The sequence below is a fragment of the Rhinatrema bivittatum genome, chromosome 4 (assembly GCF_901001135.1).
Source record: "Rhinatrema bivittatum chromosome 4, aRhiBiv1.1, whole genome shotgun sequence".
In the NCBI taxonomy this organism is placed as follows: Eukaryota; Metazoa; Chordata; class Amphibia; order Gymnophiona; family Rhinatrematidae; genus Rhinatrema; species Rhinatrema bivittatum.
In genome coordinates this window covers 163,798,818-163,819,499 of record NC_042618.1, presented here as the reverse complement: position 1 = coordinate 163,819,499, position 20,682 = coordinate 163,798,818, and the positions used below count along the sequence as shown (strand labels likewise).

Genomic DNA, 20,682 nt, shown 5'->3' with positions numbered 1-20,682 from the left:
AAGAATAGATCGCTGTGCCAGAACTGTCACCACGAAGAGGGGAGGAGAGAGCTGCTAACTTCACTTTTCGGACAGAGCCCCAGATAGCTTAGAACCGTCCTGCCTCGAGCTCTGGAAAGCACTGGTTTGGGAGGCAGGCAGCAAACCGGGGTCTTTGCTTCTGAGGAGGAGCTAAGGCTGGGGGTGGAGTCTCGGCCTCGTGACGACGAGTTGGGTATGGGGCGGGGGGGGGGGGGGGTTCCTTATCTCCGGGGGTGGAACTATTTGCCCGCCCGTCGGGAGGGGCGGGGATGTAGCGTATTCTCGTCTCGCTGTCGCTGCTGATTGGTTAGTGGAGCGTGGGCTCTGCCTCTCAGAGAACGTTTTCGTCTTCAGGTCCGGCAGCGAAGGAGGCCAGAGGGAAGAGTCTGGAGAGGAGGGGGAAGGGGCGGGGAGATCCCGGTGCTGAGAGCGAGGAGACGGAAGGAGAAAGGAAAGCGACTGGGAGCCGAGAACGGAGACTGGAGAGTGGAAGCCCGGAGAGGGGGGAGAGAGAGGGAGCTGGAGGGTGAGGGGAAGCCGGGCCACACCATGGTGGAGAAGCGGGTTTCACGTTGGTACTTCGGGGGGTTGGCATCGTGTGGAGCCGCCTGCTGCACTCACCCGCTGGACCTGCTGAAGGTGAGAGCCAGGGGCCCCTGCACCCCCCCCCCCCTCCCAATGCTGCTGGCTTGTCCTTCTATCCCTGGCTGCTGGTCGCCTCTCCTGTACTCCTCCTAGGATTGCCATCTCATGGAAATGTTTTTACCCACAGTCTGATTTTTTTGTGCACACCTGGACTTATGTGCCCAGATTCATCCCTTTAGGCACCAGAACATAGAGTGCCTGCCTCTGGACCGACAGATCTGGAGCCCGTGTCACTCAGAATGATTTTACGGATGTGAAATGTTTATGTATATGTCTTCTGTGTTTTTTTAAACTATCAGGACATTTACTGAGAGTTGACAGCTCTTCCTCTACCCATCATTTTGTTACCTTTACTGCATTGTCTCCATTCCTTACCTATCTCATTCTTTGACTGCTCCCACTACCTTCTTTCTGTTCCTGCCCTATTCTTTATCTTAGTTTGAACGGTAGCTTGTCAGGTGGGCAGAACAGCAAAGATTATCTTAAGGTTAAAAAAATCGTTTATATAAGTAGGGATACTGTATATATTGAGAACATTAGCACACATACATATTTGAAAAGGCAACGGATAAAGGGAAAACTGCATTTTGAAATCGAGCATTGCTTAAACTATATATCCTGCATGAACAGGGAACCTTAATTGACAGTGAATGTAGAAAAAAATGTTGCACAAGTAATGCTTTGCTGTAGGAGATGCGTTGCTGTCAGTAAAGATTTGCTTTTCATAGGTGACATGACTTGATTTTGCACTGTTCAGAGTTTTATGTCTGCAACCTTCCATGCCCCTTGCCACACAGAGTGCCCTGAAGTTGCTGTAGAGCACTAGCACACTCTGGTAACTGCTGCTGCTTATCCTCATTGCTGCAGTTGGAGCCTATCACATTGTCTGCTTTCACTCCAGGCACAGTGCATAAGTCTGGTTGCTCATTTGTTTCTGGTGCTAGATCTGTGGGGCAGCAACACTGGGTAATTTGTGAACTGGATCAGCCACTATCTGAGGCAGGATGCTGGCCTTGATGGATCTTTGGTCATATCTTAAGTACCACACAATGTGTTAAAATCCTCAGTTCAGTGCTTGGTAGCAGCCAAAAAAGCAAATACTAGGAATTATTCTGAGAGGAATAGAGAAAAAAACTGAGATGATATCATGTCTCTGTTTCTCCATGGTGTATCTGCACCTTGAGTATAGTGTACAGTTCTGGTTGCCCCACTTTAAATAAGATACAGCAGAACTAGGCAAGGTACAAAGAAGAACAGGAAAATTGATAAAGGGGGTGGAAATGCTCCCTTATGATGAAAGGCTAAACACATTAGGGCTCTTTAGCTTGGAGTGGATATGATAGAAGATTTATAAAATCACCAGTGTAAGGACCTGTCAAAAACGATGAGAAAAAAAAAGGCATTTTAGGTCAGTGACTCTGACCTCCCTGCCACTGGAAACTCCCTCTTTCTCAGTTGTAGATAAAGTGTATGTACATTCCTTTCTGCAGTGGGGAAAAGTTCACAAGCTGTTACGCTAACAGGTGACTTTTCAAAGGAGTTACCCTTGTAAATGTAACATACCATCATAGCAAATTTCAAAAGCTATTTACCCATGTTTAGCGCACTTAACACAGGTAAAAACTAGTGACAATTCAATGGCATATATTGTAGCAATTTTCAAAGGCCCACTTCTATGGGTAAAGTGCATTTGTACATGTAAAACCCAGTTTTAAGTATGTACCTGCTTTTGAAAATTGGGCCCTTTTATGTATACTCTTACCTCCAGAGGATAGGCTGGGTTCAAAAGCATATTAAATGCGCAAACACATGTGCTCGCCTGCAGGAAATGTAGAAAATTGCCATCTTTGTGTCCCATGAGAAATGCCTTTCAGTTGTATGTTCCTTAACAACCTTAAACGTTTTAGGTAGGATACCAAGAGTAACACCCTAAGGCAGGGTTCCCACATTTTTCAAAAGAAGGACCACATAGGACAAATTGGTGAGAGGGCTGGGGGGGAGGGAGAAGAGGTGGAAATGCAGCATAAATGTGTTGAGGGTTTTTATTATGAGACACACAGTGACTAACAGAAAATAGCCAATTATTCATATAGAGATGAGTGGTGTGGAACAAGTTCATAGGGAACAGTTATTATCCTTTCGCGTAGTACTAGAACTGTGGGGCACTTCATAAAATGAATGTAAGCGTATTTCTTCAGGTGGTGTACTATTAAGCTCTGGTATCTGTTGCCAGAGGATGTGGTCAAGGCTGTTAGTATAGCTGAGTTTAAATAAAGGTTTGGACAAGTTTCTGGATGATGGTTCCATTAACAGTTATTAGCTAGCTAGACTTGGGTAGATCTCTCCATTAAGACCTGCTGGGTACTTTCAAGTGACCCAGGCTAGGCTCAGTGGTCTCACCCAGTATGGCACTTGGCTTCCTATGAAGAAATTATATATTGTTTGGGGGATGTCTCTGCTACACAATTCTTATCCTTCCTGATCTTTTGTATTTTGGGGATACTTGGTGAACTTTGACTATAGGGAAGGCCCCTTTCATTTTGACTAATTCTGTCTTTAGCTGAGAAACTTCCATTCTTCAAAAATAGAACTGGATACAGACAGGAGGGAGGAGTAGCCTAGTGGTTAAAGCAGCAGGCTGGGATTCAAATCCCACTGACACTTCGTGTGACCTTGGGTAAGTCGCAATGCCCTAAGGAGGCGGCGGCTGTCAGCGGGTCTGACAGCCGACGCTTAATTTTGCCGGTGTCGGTTGTCGAACCCACTGACAGCCACGGGTTTGGAAAATGGACGCCGGCAAAGTTGAGCGTCCATTTTCCAGGGCCTCCGACTCAATATCGCTATGATATTAAGTCGGAGGGTGTACAGAAAAGCATTTTTTTCTGCTTTTCTGTACACTTGCCCGGTGTCGTCTGAAATTAATTTCTAAGAGTAAAATATGCGGCTTGGCCGCACATGTTACTTTCTCTATTGCAGGTGACTAACTAATAGGCTCATCAACATGCATTTGCATGTGATGAGTGCTAGTAGTTTCGGGGGGGGGGGTTTGGCCACGCGTTTTCCACACGCTGTTACCCCTTACAGTATAATGGGTAATAATAGTGCGTCAAAAACGCACGGCCAAACGGGAGCGCGCCTGAGAGGATCATGCCTTGTAGCAGCTTGAAGGAGGCAGGCGTGGCTCCTGCCCTATGGCACCCTTTTCTTGGATCCTTGATTACTTGTTTGAAGTACAAACATTGTCAAATGGCAATTGAGTAACTTGAAGACTGGTGTTTGATATCCAGCAAGCACCGTACATACTTAACAATTGTTTTCCCTGCGAAGCCGACATATAACTCACTTTGAAACTGTCTGAAGTGTGGATGCAGCTTTACTGATTTTATTTTTCTATTAGTAATTTTTCTTTCCCAGCCGAGGTATTTGCACGCCTTCAAGCCAATTTTATCATGGGTTCTCAAAGAGATCTCTGCATTTGCTGAATGATTCCCAATGAGTATATTGCCATACTCCACCATATTGCTCGGTTGTCAGAAGCTCCTGACACTTCTGCCAGCTGGGACCTCCATCGGGCAGCAGGGTCTGCGCTTCCGGGTCCTTTCAGAGCGCTCCAGCTTCCTGGGATTTCTGTGGCAGTCTCTGCAGCATCAGAGGGTCCAGAAGGTTTAGGAATATACCACCCCCCCCCCCCGCCCTTGTGCCCTTTAGACCTTCCTGCTCACCCCCTGGCTTGTTTGCTGCCCAGTTGGTGGTGTCTGGTGTCCGGTTGGCGGTTTCACTGTGTGCTTGAAAACTGTAAGAGCTGCTGGATGCTGGCCAAAACAGCACTGCCTGCGCCCTTTGATCGAGTTCCTGAGGGTTAGGGGAGCTGCTGAGTAGGGTTAATAAGCAATTACTGCCATGAATCAACAGTTTCTCTGCCAGCAATACTCTGAATCAAATCTATTTTCCTGCTGCTCTACAAACAAACGTCCAAACCTGCACACCCTTCCCTAGTCACAGTCGTGCCATCTGTTGCATAACCTTGGGATAATCTTTAATCGGATTAAGAAATTAAACTTCTTGTTCAGTCAATGAGTTTGTGGCTCTCTTGGAGATGGGTGGGATAATATATGCAATACTTTTACCTGTGTGCACATGCATGAATGTTGCAAGAATTATACCACAGGCATAACGAAGGTGTTAAGCTCCAACCAGCACACTCATTGCAAAAAGCCCCACATTTTGTCTTTTTGTGTGTCCCAGTATGTCTGTGTGTAGCTCTTAGGCTGAGCAGGTAAGGGGTACGTAGAGGGTGTGCCAGACCAGACTCCTATCTCTTGGCGAATGCACCTGGCACCACCAGCGTTGTAAGAGCAAGTCCAGTTTAACTGGACACACTTCTCAATCCATTCATTAGAGGCTGTGCGGGGTACAAATTAACGTCTAGCACCATACTCTGACACACTCGTTCATACGGTTACACATGTCCACAGGAAAAAGGATGGACTCTTCTGTGTTGCGGAGAGGGGGTGTTATAAAACTTGCTTCTCATTTCTTGCAGGAGAGAGAACAGGTTATCCTGGATTCCTATTCTCCTGTGTAACTCAGCAGTGGAACACCTACAGCTCTCCATCACATCTTAGTGTACCACCTGGTGGCACCATTCAAAAGCCACATGTGGGTGCCCCAGCATGAATATGGATAGGAGTAGGCAGAAGGGATTTCTGCCCTGCTATCTCCCTTCTTCCCTTCCACATTTGAAGAGTAATGTGATCCTTACTTGGATCTTGGATGAAACTAATTGGATCTTGTTCCCTAGCATCGGGGACCAGCATGTTTTGCTTGTGTGCGCACGCGCCTCCCCCACTGCTGACTCTCCTCGGCTGACTGCCACGCCTCTGTCTTGCTGCAGGTGCATCTACAGACGCAGCAGGAGGTAAAAATGCGGATGACGGGAATGGCATTTGCTGTGGTCCGGAATGATGGCTTTCTGGCTCTGTACAATGGACTGAGTGCCTCTCTCTGCAGGCAGGTAAGTGTGAGGTCTCTATGCTCCTACCCATGTCCGTGTAGACTGAGTAAGCCCTATGGGTGGGAAACTAGAACACAAAAAATGGCATATTCAGTCCGAGCAAAGGCCCAGCATCCTGTCTACAACAGTGGCTAATCCAGGTCCCAAGTACCTAGCAGGATCCCAAAGAAAGATCCAGTCCTTGCTCATAAGCAGGGATAAGCAGTGACTTTCTCAAGTCTTCCTGGCTAATAGTGGTTTATGGACTTTTCCTCCAGGAACTTGTCCAAACCCTTTTTAAGATTTTAACTTTTTTATTGAACCTTGGTAATGACAATCTTGTAAAAGATTACAATATTAACTTTCATACCAGTAAATTATTCCCTTTATTCCAAAGCAATTCAAAAACAAAATGCTAAAGAGAGAACACAAAATGCATTTGTTGTGCAACATTTGCAACACCACTTACAAATCACAATATAGTCAATTTGGAAAAATATATAGTAAGAAGAAAAGAGAGAGATTTGAATACGTGGGAGATTATCCAGACGCTATATTCCATAATCTTCAGGTAAAGCAGCCAAATATGGCTTGCAAATATGACCGAAAGAAGCATCCCGCTTTGATGTTCCCATCATTACTGTTTGATATTCCAGATCTTCTATTTGAGCTCTCCAGCTAGTTAACTCGGGAGGATTCTCAGAGGGCCAGGCAAACAATGTATACTTCTTAGCCAGCAAATAAGCCTTAACCAGAAATATGCAGGCCTACCCAGACTAGACACTGACCTCCATCATACCTATGCTACCCTCCTCTTGACTTTATCCTGTATATAGTTTTTTTTACTATTTCTTGTTATTTGCAGTACATCACTTGTTGATTGCATTATATCTTTTGCTCTGTTTCCGGCTTCTTCCTCGCCTCCCGGTTCACTGCCCCCCCCTGTTCCCGTTTTATGTACTTTCCACCTGTCAGTTCGGATGTAAACCGGTATGATGTTGCACACTAATGTCGGTATATAAAAGCGTTAAATAAAATATAAATAAATAGTTTATGAAATTTACCAATAAAATACTGTTTTTCTAAATAATTTAATAAACACAACACAATAGAGAGATTTTTTTTTTTTTTGCCAGTTAACCACATCCAAGTCATGAACAATACTTCTCCAAAAGGACTGGATTTTGGGGCATTCCCATAAACGGTGCCAAGAGCTGCCCACTTTAAACAACAAGCAGATTTAACATGCCCTCAGTGGTGACAACAATAATTCTGTGCAAAATACAATATTGTAATTCTTAATTCAATATTTGGACTAGCTTTAAATATAACTGTATTACATTGATAAAGTTCATTTTCCTTCAGGTCAAAATCCAGATCTCTCTGCCATACATCAGCCAGCATTCTCAATACTATGAGGATTCAAATTTAGAAGAAATTTTATATAGACAGAAACAGATCTAGACTCTTGATCAAAAAGGGTCCATAAGTGAATGAAACTTTGACGAGTCATATTGTGAAGCAGGTTGAATAAAAATTGTACTTACAAAATGTCGAATGTGAAAATAAAAAAATCCAGTTGCTTAAACCTGCTCTCACTGAGACAAAAGTCAAAAGATTGTAAGTTTATCATTAACTTTTTCATTAACACCATACATGCATCGCGGGTTGAAATGAAGGATTACCTAAAAGAAAAGGTAAATATGGGGAAACCAAATGTGACAAATTTAATTGAGTCCTCACAAACCTCCAAACCCATTTTAAACCCAGCTACCCTAACTGCTTTCACTACATCCTCAAGCAACACATTCTATAGTTTAATTGTGTGCTGAGTGAAAAAATACTTTCTCAAATTTTGTTTTTCCTAGCATGGAGATAGATGGACTCAGGACCAGTAGATTTATGAGCCCCTGCCAGTAAATGGAGACAGAGCACGTTGACGTCCCAATATAAATAACCCTACGGTGACCACAGCCTGCCAGTATTCTCCATCTCCAGCAGCTGGTTGACATGCATTTCCCTATGGGGATAGCTTTGAGCTTTTTGAAAGGAGAAATTTGAAATTCTAAATTCAGGAAAAGAAAGCCCCACTCTCCTGTGGTGATGCCTAAAGGTCCATCCCCTAGTTGAGAATTCCTGAGGCGATTTCAGTGGTCCATCAGAGATGTGGCATGGTCCAGTAACTGGGTTTCCCGGTGTGGACTTAACTGCTAGTTCAGCTGAAAGGCAGCGGGTGCAGGAGGCTGAGCGCAGCAGTGACTGCAATTGCCCTCTCCCCCCACCCCCCCCGCAGCTGGAGACCATCTTTGTCCTCAGCCAGAAAGCTCTGAGCTTAGGTAAGGTTTAAAAAAAAAAAAAAAAAGTGAAAGTTTTATCCGAATCAGAGAAGAGGGATTTCAGGACTTCCTCCGGTCTCCATTCTTGATGCGCCGTGCCGTTATTCATTCCTGCTCCCGTTTGAGGTTGGGGAACTAGGCTGCCTGGCGGGTTGAGCGGCCCCTGGTGGGCTAGGCTCTGCACTTAGACATTTTTCTTGCATGCTGTGTGGAAGGCCATGGAGGCCATTTCTGTGTGCTCTTGTGTGTCGTCGGCGTGCGCAGTGTGTCAGCTCTGTTTTGGGTGTGCTTTTTATGCACAAACTTTTTTATGCACATAACTTGGTGCACAGGTTGTGCATGCGTCTTGCCACGCTTTCTTCTATGTGCTTATTTTTTGGGCACGTTTCATTTTTGAGCCCAAGCCGTTCCAACACACGTTTACTGCAGTAATGGCGCTGGTCAGCAAGACGCCTAAGCGTCTTCCTATTTGTGTTGCCTGTCATATTAGGGCTTCTCAGCCTGATCTGGCTTCTAATCTGTGTCGGCGCTGCTCAGACGCTCAGGGAGAGTTGTCTTCCTCGGATTTGCTAAGCCTGGCTCTTCCCATTGTGATGATGGGTTGGTCACGGCTTTGACTGGGGGAATGCTAGATCTTGGATCTCCCTTGACTGGATCCTCCGCTGGCGAGGGCAGTTCTGTGGGACCAGCTCCAGTTCCTTCTGGGCTTGGTCTGGACCCGGCTGCTTTTTCTTGGGTGGAATTTTTTCAAGGCTTACAAGCCTTTATTCAAGCACAGTCCTCCGCTTTCCCCATTTCTGTCCAGTTGCTTAAGCGCCAGGGCTCGCCTTGGCTCCCTGCGGGTGTTCGGATGGCACTGATGATGAGGTTGATCCTGATTCCCTGGAAGATAGGGAAATTCCTCTAGGGCTGGAATCGAATCGAACTAGGTTATGGTTCTTTCATAGAGATGAACTCCTGGCCCTGATTTCCCAGACCTTGAAATAGCTGGGTGTTCCTGGTTCGGATGCTATGTCAGAGCAGAGGAAGAATCCCATTTTGGTCTCTTTATGTAAAGCCTCTTTCTTTTTTTTTTTTTTCCTGCTCATGGATGCCATCCAGGAATTGATTGATCTGGAATGGGATGCCCCAGAGGCAAATTTTAAAGAGGGTCGGACATTGGAAGGCCTATACCCCCTGGATCCGGCTGTGAGAGAATGTTTGTGTTATCCCAAAGTGGATGCTCTGGTACGTGCCGTGTCTAAGCAGACAGCTATCCGCATAGAAGGAAGAGTGGCCTTGAAGGATGTACTTGATATAAGGATTGAGGCAATTCTTAAACAAGCCTTTGAGGCAGTGGCAATGAATTTACAGATTGCTGTCTGTTGCACCCTAGTGGTGAGATCTTGTCTGCTTCTCTCTCAAGAGGTTGATGAGTCTGGAGGGAATTCCAGAGCGGTTATGGAGCCTGCTGCCGCCTCTTTAGCAGACGCAGGCTGTGATTTGGTCCGGACCTCGGCCAGAGTGGCTTCGCTGATAGCAGCCAGGCGTCAACTCTGGTTGCGAAATTGGTCATCTGACACAGCTTCCAAAGCCAATCTGACCATGATGCCCTTTTAAAGGCTCGCTCTTGTTTGGGAGCGAGTTTGAGAAACTGGCCAATAAGTGGGGCGGGTTTCCAGTGACTCGGTTGCCGGAGGATAAGAAATAGTTACGGCACCCCTTTGGCATGAGGGGCTGTTTCTGGGGTTCCAGATGTTTTTGCCCTAAAGAGGGACGACCTTTCAGCGGACTTGGCCTTTTGGTAGGTCTTGGTCCTTTTGTCCCCGGCAGCCCAAGAGAGGAATGGGCTCGGGTTGTGGACCTTCCCGAGCTTTCCAATGAAGGTTTGCTGACCCACCTTCTGGAACAGGAAATAGGGGGCTATCTCTCTCTCTCTTTTATCAGAGGTGGGTCAAGATCACGTCAGACCAGTAGGTCCTGGAGGTGATATGCGAAGGGTATGCACTGAAAATTTGCAGTATTCCTCTGAACATGTTCATGGTGTCCCTTTGCCACTCTCCGCAGAAGAAGCAGGCAGTGGAATTCATGTTTCAAGGGCTCCTTAGACTGAGGACTGTGGTTCTGGTGCCCATGTCTCAAGAAAGTATGGGGCGATATTCCATTTTGTTGTACCCAAGAAGGAGGGCTCCTTTCATCCCATGTTGGATCTCAAGTGAGTCAACTGTCACTTGAAGGTGACTCATTGTCAAATGGAAACCTTAGTCTCTGTAATAATGGCGGTGCAGTCGGGGGAATTTCTGACATCCTTGGAGCTGTCAGAGGCTTACCTTCATATTCCCATCCGATTGGAACACCAACGCTTTCTACGCTTTGTGGTGTTGGGGCACCATTATCCTTTTTCAGGCACTGCCTTTTGGTCTAGCCACCGGTCCCAGAACATTTTCCAAGATTATGGTGGTGGTAGTGGTGGCCTTGCAAAAAGAAGGAATCCTGGTGCACCCATATTTGGACGACTGCTGATTCGAGCCAAGTCTTGACAAGAGCCGCCTAGTGACACACAAGGTGATCTCCTTATTGCAGGAGCTAGGTTGGGTGGTGAACCTGACAAGGGCAATCTTCAACCATCCCAGTCAGAGTATCTAGGGATTCGGTTTGATGCGGGATAGGACAGTTTTCCTACCGGAAGTTCTGATCCAGAGATCGATGTCTCAAGTGCGTCAATTGATGAACAGCATACACCTGATGGTGTGCTCCTACCTACAGGTACTCGGCTTGATGGTAGCTACCCTGGAAGTGGTGCTGTGGACAAGGGTGCATATACGTCCTCTTCAGTGCTCTCTGCTATCTCGTTGGAACCTGCCATCTCAGGATTATGCAATTCGGCTCCACTTGCCGATGGAAATCTTCTCTTGCCTCCAGTGGTGGCTGCAAAAAGATCATCTAAGAAAGGGAGTTCCCATGTCCTCTCCGGCCTGGGTGGTACTCACGTCAGATGCGAGTCTCCACGGTTGGGGAGCTCACTGTCTGGATGCTGGAAAGCTGTTGCCTATTCAGGTTAGGGTTCATTCCAGTAGGCCTCAGGCAGTGTCATGGACAGAAGTTAGTCTGTTGTCTCCTGCCAATATCTGCAGAGCTGCGACGTGGTCCTCCGTACACACTTTTTCCAGGTTCTATCATCTGGATGTGCAGGCCCGGGAGGATGCAGCCTTTGCACGTGTGGTGTTGACTGTACCGCTGGCAGCCTCCCACCCTGGGGAGTAGCTTTGGTACGTCCCACTGGTCCTGAGTCCATCTGTCTACACGCTAGGAAATAGAGAAATTACTTACCTGATAATTTAGTTTTCCTTAGTGTAGACAGATGGACTCAGCTTCCCGCCCTTGGCTGCTGCATGAGTCTGTCAATAGTCCTGTGTGGCTCTGGTCCCAAGAGATTACTGGTGAGTGTTCATCCAGTCCCTAGCTTGGGATACCTAGAATCTTATATGAGTTCAGTATTTATGGTTGGTTGAATACAGCTCTGGTTACCTGTTTTTAATCAAGTGTTTTGCTAGTCTGTCCACAGTAGCTTTTGAAGAGAATACTGGCAGGCTGGGATCACTGCAGGGTTATGAATACTATGACGTCAGCTTGCTCTGTCTCCATCTGCTGGCAGGGGAGCATAAACCCACTGGTCCTGAGTCCATCTGTCTACACTAAGGAAAACAAAATTATCAGGTAAGTAATTTCTCCATTAAATGTGCTATCTGTTAGCTTCATGGAGTGTCCCCTAGTATTATTTGAAAAGGTAAACAACCATTTTTCTCTTGCATCCCACTTATGCTTTTATAGACCTCTCTCATAGTCTCCATGTTAAAGAACCCTAACCTGCTAGCCTTTCGAAATAGGGAAGCCATTCCATCCCTTTTATCATTTTGGTCGCCTTTATCTATACCTTTTCTAGTTCTACTATATCTCTTTTGAGATGTGGTGACCAGAAGGGCACACTATACTGAAGGTGGGGTTTCACCATAGATTGATTCAGAGGCGTTATGATATACTCTGATTTATTTTTCCATTCCTAATACTTATCATTCTAGTTTCCTTCACTGCCTGTACAGGTACCTGGCTCACACACAGCCTGCCTTGTGGAACTGGGTTAATCTTTACTTTTGCCTTTTTCACATAGTCCTTACTCTCCACATGAACATTCACCCTCTCATTATTGTGCGTGCTGGACATGGGCTTACTTGCCTTCTGAACACAGTCTAGCAAAGGCCCCTCAGCATGGATGTTCTTTTGAGGAGCTTACTGGTGCTGCTGCTCGGCTTGCCGATAGCTTTTTTTCCTGGTAGGAATGAGGTCAAAGGGTTTGGTTTCATACTGAAGAAGTGATCGGGGCAATAGAGGGAGTTGGAGACAGACTGGGAATCCTCACTGTTCAGCTGTGCCATGGTTGGGGTTTTGCCAATGACGTCCTCATCTTGGTAAAGACTTGAAAAGTCATCTAGACCAAGGTACTCCACTTCTTTTGTTCCCCAAATATCACAGCTAGCTAGTTTGGTGTACTTGGTTAAATCTTCACAGTATGTGTCCCATTGCTCCTAGTTTGAAGTCAGGACTGTATCGTTCTCCAGAACCTCTGTGTAGACCTCCAGGTTGTCAAGGTCTTTGCATTCCTCCATAGACAGGAAGTTATCTGTCGGGCTCTGCTAGTAGTTCATTTCCATGTCCAGTTCATACATGAAGTCAGGATCGGTGCTGTTCCGAGAATGAGAGGCTCCGAAAAGCATCCCCAAAATGAGAATCCATTCCGCTTACACAGGGCTGAGGCATCTCAAAGCCCAGGTCCCACAAGGTCAATTCCAAACTTCTCATCTGTCTCCCAGTTGCATTCTTTCCAGCTTCACCACTGGTCGAACAATTCATACAGCAGAGCAGTGACAGCTAGCAGGGTTCCACCATTACCGATTCACGTTTGCCACTTGGGCTGATTTTCTCTGAAGATATCTGCCTGCCGAAGTTACGGGGCTCAGCCGCCCCACTGCCCAGACTCCATCCATTGTACCTGAAGACTGGAGGGTGGCTAATTAACCTCAATATTTAAAAAGGGTTCCAGCGGCGATCCTGGAAATTACATACCAATTAGCCTGACTTCAGTGCCAGGAAAAATAGTGGAAAGTGTTCTAAAGATCAAAATCACAGAACATATAGAAAGGCATGGTTTAATGGAACAAAAACAGCATGGCTTTACCCAAGGTAAGTCTTGCCTCACAAATCTGCTTCACTTTTTTTGAAGGGGTTAATAAACATGTGGATAAAGGTGAACCAGTAGATGTAGTGTATTTGGATTTTCAGTAGGCATTTGACAAAGTTCCTCATGAGAGGCTTCTAAAGTAAAAAGTCATGGGATAGGTGGCGATGTCCTTTCGTGGATTACAAACTGGCTAAAAGACAGGAAACAGAGAGTAGGATTAAATGGACAATTTTCTAAGTGGAGGAGGGGTGGGCAGTGGAGTGCCTCAGGAATCTGTACTGGGACCTGTGCTTTTCAATATATTTATAAATGATCTGGAAAGGAATATGACGAGTGAGGTAATCAAATTTACAGATGATACAAAATTATTCAGAGTAGTTAAATCACACGCAGATTGTGATAAATTTCAGGAGGACCTTGTGAGACTGGAAAATTGGGCATCCAAATGGCAGATGAAATTTAATGTGGATAAATGCAAGGTGATGCATATAGGGAAAAGTAACCCATGCTATAGTTACATGATGTTAGGTTCCATATTAGGTGCTACCACCCAAGAAAGAGATCTAGGTTTCATAGTGGATAGTAGATTGAAATTGTCGACTCAGTGTGCTGGAGCAGTCAAAAAAGCAAACAGAATGTTAGGAATTATTAGGAAGGTAATGGTGAATAAAACGGAAAATGTCATAATGCCTCTGTATCGCTTCATGGTGAGACTAAACCTTGAATACTGTGTACAATTCTGGTCGCCGCATCTCAGAAATGATATAGTTGTGATGGAGAAGGTACAGAGAAGGCGACCTTAATGATAAAGGGGATGGAACAAGTCCCTTTTAAGGAAAGACTAAAGAGGTTAGGGCTGTTCAGCCTGGAGAAGAGACAGCTGAGGGGGGATGGGAAAGAGATGTTTAAAATCATGAGAGAGGTCTAGAACGGATAGATGTGAATCAGTTATTTATGCTTTCGGATAATAGAAGGACTAGGGGACACTCCATGAAGTTAGCATGAGCACTTTTAAAACTAATCGGAGAAAGTTCTTTTTCATTCAACACACAATTAAACTCTGGAATTTGTTGCCAGAGGATGTGGTTAGTGCAGTTAGTACAGCTGTGTTTAAAAAGGATTGGATAAGTTCTTGGAGGAGAAGTCCATTACCTGCTATTAATCAAGTTGACTTAGAAAATAGCCACTGCTATTACTAGCATCAGTAGCATGGGATATACTCTGTTTTGGGTACTTGCTAGGTACTTATAGTCTGGATTGGCCACTGTTGGAAACAGGATGCTGGGCTTGATGGATTCTTGGTCTGACCCAGTATGGCATTTTTTTATGTTCTAGTTGCTTTTTTGACTGGTGCCATGCACTGGGCCAAGGACTTCAAAATATTGTCCATAATGATTCCAAGAGCCTTTTCCTGGGTGGAAACATTTAATATGGAACCCAGCATTGTACATCTATAATTTTGGATTTTTCTTCCCTATATGCACCACTTTGCATTTGTGCATGTTAGATTTCATCTGCCAATCCTATTCATACCCAGATCAGTCCAAACTCCTGGGTTTTGCTTCCCTGCCAGCAGATGGAGACAGATAAAGTTTCACTGATGCTGCATATAACCTAGTGTGCCATCTGCAATCTCTCAGAATTTCTCTGTCTCCAGCAGAAATCCAGTGCAATTGGCTGATTTGCTGGGTAATTTATTCCCAGGAATGGGCAGGTCCGTGGTGGGGGCTATCCTCCTGGTTGAATGAGGATGATCCTTGAGTGTTTTAGACCTTTCTTGAGGAGGATTGAAATCCAGTGCTGCTGGCTCCCTCATTTCTCTGACTCTCCTCTCCTCCTGGGCTGCTGCTGGCCTGTTCTTCGATGCTCAGGTTCAAGGAAATTAATTTTTCTTGCTTATCACCCTGTTTGTTGATGACAAAAGAAAGGGTTCTGAAGGTCTGGAGCAGAGCAGTCAACACTTCAAGCTCTGGTAGGGCTGCTCTTAGCTGGGTTGAAAAGGTTCCTCCTGTGTTGTGGGGACTGATAGAGATCAGCGGCCTTGTATGTGGATGGAAGAGAGTGAGCAGCTACTTGGTCAGTGACATCAGCCGTGCTGTGCCAGTTTTTAGATCAGACCCTGGCAAGACATAGTTCCCTGCAGTTTGAATAAGTGACAACTGCAGCTGTTCCCGGTGGTAATGGCCTGTTTCACGGCTTGTCACTGCGACTCTCGTTGAGCGTGGGAAGCATGGTGAAACGGGTAAAAATGCAGGGCTCGCAGCAGTTCCTGGCAGCGGTTGCTGGTCTGGAGTCTTGTCATGGTGGGAAATGCGGTGAGGCAGGGGGAGACACAAAGTATGTCTTAACGCCTCTGTGCTGCATGGAGCTTGTGTCTGCATCAATTGAAACCGTTCAGGGACTGTTAATGCTGCTGCAGGTATAAGGAAGCCGACAGGGAGGAGACCAGCTCCATGGACTGTGGAGACAGGCAGTACTGGGCTTTCTCTGCAGCGCCGGTTCGGTGACCATCTTGGTTTTCATTCCTGCGGTGCAAGGGTTCGCAAGAGAAGAGACTTCTCCTACAGCTAAGGACTCTTAACAGTGCTCAGGAAATGGTCTGCTTAGGCTCAAATGATTTCCTGTGTTACCGTACTGATCCCAAGGGGGCCCTTTTTGGGGGTGGTAACTCTGTGGGGCAGGTTCTGCCATCCTGTTCCCAAAAGAAAAATGATGGCATAGCCTGTTTTTTTGCATTGGATTTTGGCTTAGAGGTCAGAAGAGCACTTTGAGATTTTTTTGTCCTGGAGATGGTGATGATAGGGTTGCAACCCTTTGGGAGGAGGGTGCCCCCTGTGCCTGACAGGTCTGATGCCGAACTGGTTCAGCAGTCCAGGAGGGGCAAATTGCCTTTTAGATAGTACAGTCCCTAGCACACTGGGGTGTATAGCAAGGGGATTGGGGCCAATGAAGAATAGGGAAAGTCTTATTTTGGAGGAGCCTATGGTCCCATTAAGTTTCCCATCCCATAGGCCTTGTTTGAAATGGTCTCTGTGGAAAGTGATGGTATCGCAGCCTTTTTCAGAGGATTACATGGAGAGCCCTTGGTGTCTGGTTTAGTTTGAAGAGAGTGTAGCTGTCAAGGATACCTGAGGCGAAGTTTGGGGGCCTTCTCCAGGGGTTTTTTGGAGTAGTGGCCTGGCACTTCCTAATGTTATGGCACATGGGATGATGGGATACATCTGCAAAAGATGATTTTGCAGTCTTGCTTTTGGATGCACAGGCGGCTGAAGGCAGCTGTCTCTTGTCACCAGCCTGTTTGTGCTGAGATTTCAGCAGCCTCAGGTACAGGGGGGCAGGATCCTTTCTTTCCTCCAAGCAAGGAGAGCGTTTGGAGGCTGCTGTTCCCTATATTGTAGATGCTTGTATGACTTGCTGCGCTGTTTCAGCCAGAAGTTGTTTATGGTCCAAGTCGCATCTAAACAGTTTTTCCTTCAGAGACACTGCCTTTGTATAGCAAAGTCCTGGATCAGCTGGAAAAGCATTTTGTGTGGGTCCCATACCCAAAGTTGAGCCCAAGCAGAACAATAAGAGTTCACATGGGAGTATCGGCCAGGTAGAGGTCTCAGCTCTCAGAAGCAGGTGTCTGCCAAGCCGCTGTCCTTTCCAGAATCACATACACCCATCTGTGGCAGCTTCAGTACTGGTGCTGAGGGAGTAAGAAATGCAAGGCAGCATGGCTGGTCCACTCTTCCCAGAGGTCACAGGGGGACTGTTGGTCCTCTTGTGCAAGGAGTGGACTAAGATAATGATGGACCAGGAATTTGTTCGTCTGGTCAGCGAGGTCTACATGAGCTCCTTGTGTGCCTTGCACACCTAACAAGAAATGGTTTGCTCCATACAAGAGCATCTACAACACCTGTACCTCTGGAGGAGCTGGACAGAGGTCAGTTATCCATCTGTTTTGTGGTTCCACAGAAGGATGGTGCCTATTAGTCCATTCTGGATCTGAAGAAGATGTATGTGGCTCTGAGAGTTCTCTGTGTCCGATGGCAATCACTATGCTCTGTGACTGCAGCTGTGCATACATGAGAGCTCCTGGCTTCTCTGGATCTCACAGAAGCATATCTGCATTTTCCCATCAGAGAAGAGCATTTATAGGTTCCCGCACTCCCGCTTGGATTGGCAACCGCTCCTTCGATGTTCACTAAGGTGATGGTAGTGGTGGCAGCAGCACTCAGCAGAGGAGTACTAGTGCACCCATATCTGGACGACTGTCAGCAGATCTGTCAACAGTGACTACGGCAGGTCCTTGAGAGGTTGAGGTCTCTGGACTGGGTGGTGAATTCGACAAAAAGCCATCTCAATCCCTGGCACACCTGGGGGCTCGCTTTGACACTCAAGTGAGAAAGGTGTTTCTCATGAGTACCAGATGCTGAAGATTCAATCTCAGGTTTGTTATCTTTTGAGACTTTTGGCGCCCAAACCCTGGGTTCTATGAGGTCAACACTGGAACTGGTTCCCTGAGCGTTGGCTCATATGCAACCTCTTCAGAAGTCTCTTCTCTCCCATTGGAATCTATCGGAGGAATTTCATCTTCCACTTCCACTCAGGGGGGTTGCCCGGTCCAGTCTTTCATGGTGATTTGGTTGGGCCAATCTGAGTTGAGGAGTGGCGTTAGAAGCCACAAATTATGTGATAGTAACCACCAATGCCAGCTTCACCAGTTGGGGAGTGGTGTGCCAAGGCCAGTGGTCTAAAATGGAGGCATCATGTTCTACAAATCGGTTAGAGAAGGGGGTCAGTATGTTTCGTGTTTGCCTTTCTGCCACAGTTATGCAGGCAGCCAGTGTGTGGGTTCTGTTGGACAGTGTTACAATGGTGGCTTACATCAACAGGTAGGGAGGAACCAAGAGTCGAATGGTGGCTCAGGAGTTTGTTTTTTTTTGTGAGTGGAACAGCATCTGTCACTCCTGGCAGCATCTCGCATTGCCTGAGTAGACAACATTCAGGTGGATTTTCTCAGTCAAAAGTGCCTAGACCCCAGAGAGTGAGAGCTATCAGAGGAGGCAATGAGTCTCATTCGTATCAGATGGGGAATGCCCCACATGGATTTAATGGCATCACAGCAAAATGCCAAAGCAGCATGTTTTTACAATCGCAGACAGAAGTATGGGGCAGAAAATGTGAATGCTCTAGTGCTGCTGTGGTCTCTGGAAATTCTGCTTTGTGTTTCCTCCATGGCCGCTAGTAGGCAAGGTGTTTCAGGGTATAGAACAGTAATCGAGACAGGTAATTCTGGTGGCCCCGGCGTGGCCATGTTGACCTTGGTTCGTGGATCTGGTCAATATGACAGTGGACAGGCCTCTAAGATTCAGTCACCTATCGAGGCTTCTTCCCCAAGGTACGATATTTTCTGGTCAGGTGGCTCACTTCTGTCTCGTGGCTTGGCTTTTGAGAGGAAATGTCTGAGATGGAAGGGTTATTCCAACGTTATCTCCACTTTACTACAGGCTAGAAGACCATTCACGTCCTTAGCCTACGTGAGTCCTGGTGTACCAGGCATCGAGTGCGGCTAACTCATGCTTCTGTTTCACATATTCTATCTTTTCTACAAAAGGGATTGGTAAAAAGACTAGCCTTTAACTCCCTTTGAGTGCTGGTGGCAGCTTTGGGCTTTCTTTGGGGTAAGGTGCAGGATATGCCCTTGGCAGCACACCCAGATGTAATTCACTTTCCTCAAGGGGTGAAACATTTGTGTCCTCTGGTGCGGTGAATATGCCCGTCTTGGAAACTTAATTTGTTTCTGAGAGGCATGTGTGAAGCTCCATTTAAACTGCTGAACAGGGCGATTTATAAGGGATTTAACCCTGAAGGCAGTTTTTCTGTTGGCAATCTGTTCAGCTAGCAGGATTTCCGAGCTTCAGGTGTTGTCATGTAGAAATCCTTTTCTACAGATTTCGAACTCCGGGGTATCCCTCTTTCTCTCAACGGTTGTTTCTGCGTTCCATCTTAATCAAATGGTGGAGCTTCCAGCTTTTCCAGATTTGGATTCATCCACAGCTCACACGAAGGAACTTTGGGTGCTGAATGTACAGCGGGCGTTGTTGAGGTACTTCAAGATTACTAATAGTTTCCATTTTCAGATCACCTCTTTGTGCTTTGGAATGGTCCGAGGAAAGGGTGTAAGGTGTCTAAAGCTACAATTGCCCATTGGCTAAAGGAAGCGATTGCCTCAGTTTACATTTGTAAGGGTCGCCTCATACATGAAGGTTTAAAGGCTCACCTACTCGCTCTCAGGTGACCTCCTGGGCCGAGTGTCAACATGTGTCCCTGAAAGAAATTTGTCGGGCGGCTACTTGGAAATCATTATACACTTTTGCCAGACATTATCATTTGGATGTCCAGGCTCTGGATTCCATTGGATTTGGGGAGAGTGTTCTACGAGTAAAACTATCTCTGTCTCACCCCCGTGTAGGGAAGCTTGGGTACATTCCCATAAGTCTGGGTATGAACAGGAAAGGAAAATTGGTTCTTGTCCGCTAAGTTTTGTTTCTGTAAAAACAGAGATCAGTCCAGAGTCTGCTCATACTGATATTTAATGTACAATGCAGAGTTGTTGAGGATTCAGTTATGTTCACCTTGATTACTGTTGGAAGGAATTTCCACCTTTGAGGCTTCACCTTTTCCCCTGCTCGTTGAATAGGTTTTTGGAGTCTTAGTTGTTTGTTTTTAATCATGTTGGCTTGAGTACAAGTCAATACAGAGAGACTGCAAGTGGCACACTAGGTTATATGCAGCCTCTATGAAACTTTTTTTTTTCTCTGTCTCCATCTGCTGGCAGGGCTGCAAAACCCAGAGTCTGGACTGATCTGTGATATTACAGGAACAAAATTTAGCAGGTAAGAACCAATTTTCCTTTTAGATCCCCCAGTGTTGTAAAGTCCCCTTATGATTCCTCATTGTTTGCTAATGGTCTGATAATTAGCTGACTGAACAATTTTGCCATGTGTGAATTTGATCGCATTACTCATCACTCCCTTTTCCAGATTCTGTCTGTCTTTAAAAGGCTTGTGTCAGTTACACTGTTGTCTGTTTCCAGCCACCGATGCACACACATAGGCTGAGCTCCCCCATATACACACAGGATCCCCCAAACACACATATGGCGGCATAGCCCCCCCCCCCCCCCCCACACACATACATACATACATACATACATACATACATTCACAGACCAGACTACCCAAGCAATGCTGGACACGTTTTGCTAGTTTCATAAATATATTACAAAGCACAGAACAGAGTACAGATCCCTGGGGTATGTCTACTATTTACCTTTTTCCATTGAGAGAAATGACCAGTCAGTACTTCTCTGTCTCCTTTAGCCATTTACCAATCCACAGTAGGATATTTCCTCCTGTCCATGACATTTTAATTTACTGATGAGTTTCATGAGTGACTTTTGTCAAGTGCTTTCTGAACATCCTGAT

The 20,682-nt window shown here is 46.0% G+C and overlaps 1 protein-coding gene and 1 pseudogene across 2 annotated transcripts in view; one reads left to right on the top strand and one right to left on the bottom strand.

Moving 5' to 3' along the window:
• Window positions 1–430: 430 nt before the first annotated feature.
• SLC25A10 (solute carrier family 25 member 10) overlaps window positions 431–20,682 on the top strand; it is a 45,464-nt gene continuing 25,212 nt past the window's right edge. The window contains exons 1-2 of one of the 2 annotated variants that reach the window (XM_029599092.1): window positions 431–660; window positions 5,561–5,680. In XM_029599092.1, the coding sequence (XP_029454952.1) occupies window positions 571–660; window positions 5,561–5,680 (210 nt within the window). In that variant the 5' untranslated portion in view covers window positions 431–570. The remainder of the gene's footprint in view (window positions 661–5,560; window positions 5,681–20,682) is intronic. The other variant, XM_029599093.1, reaches the window with a different exon arrangement.
• On the bottom strand, window positions 12,004–12,789 carry LOC115089268 (annotated as a pseudogene).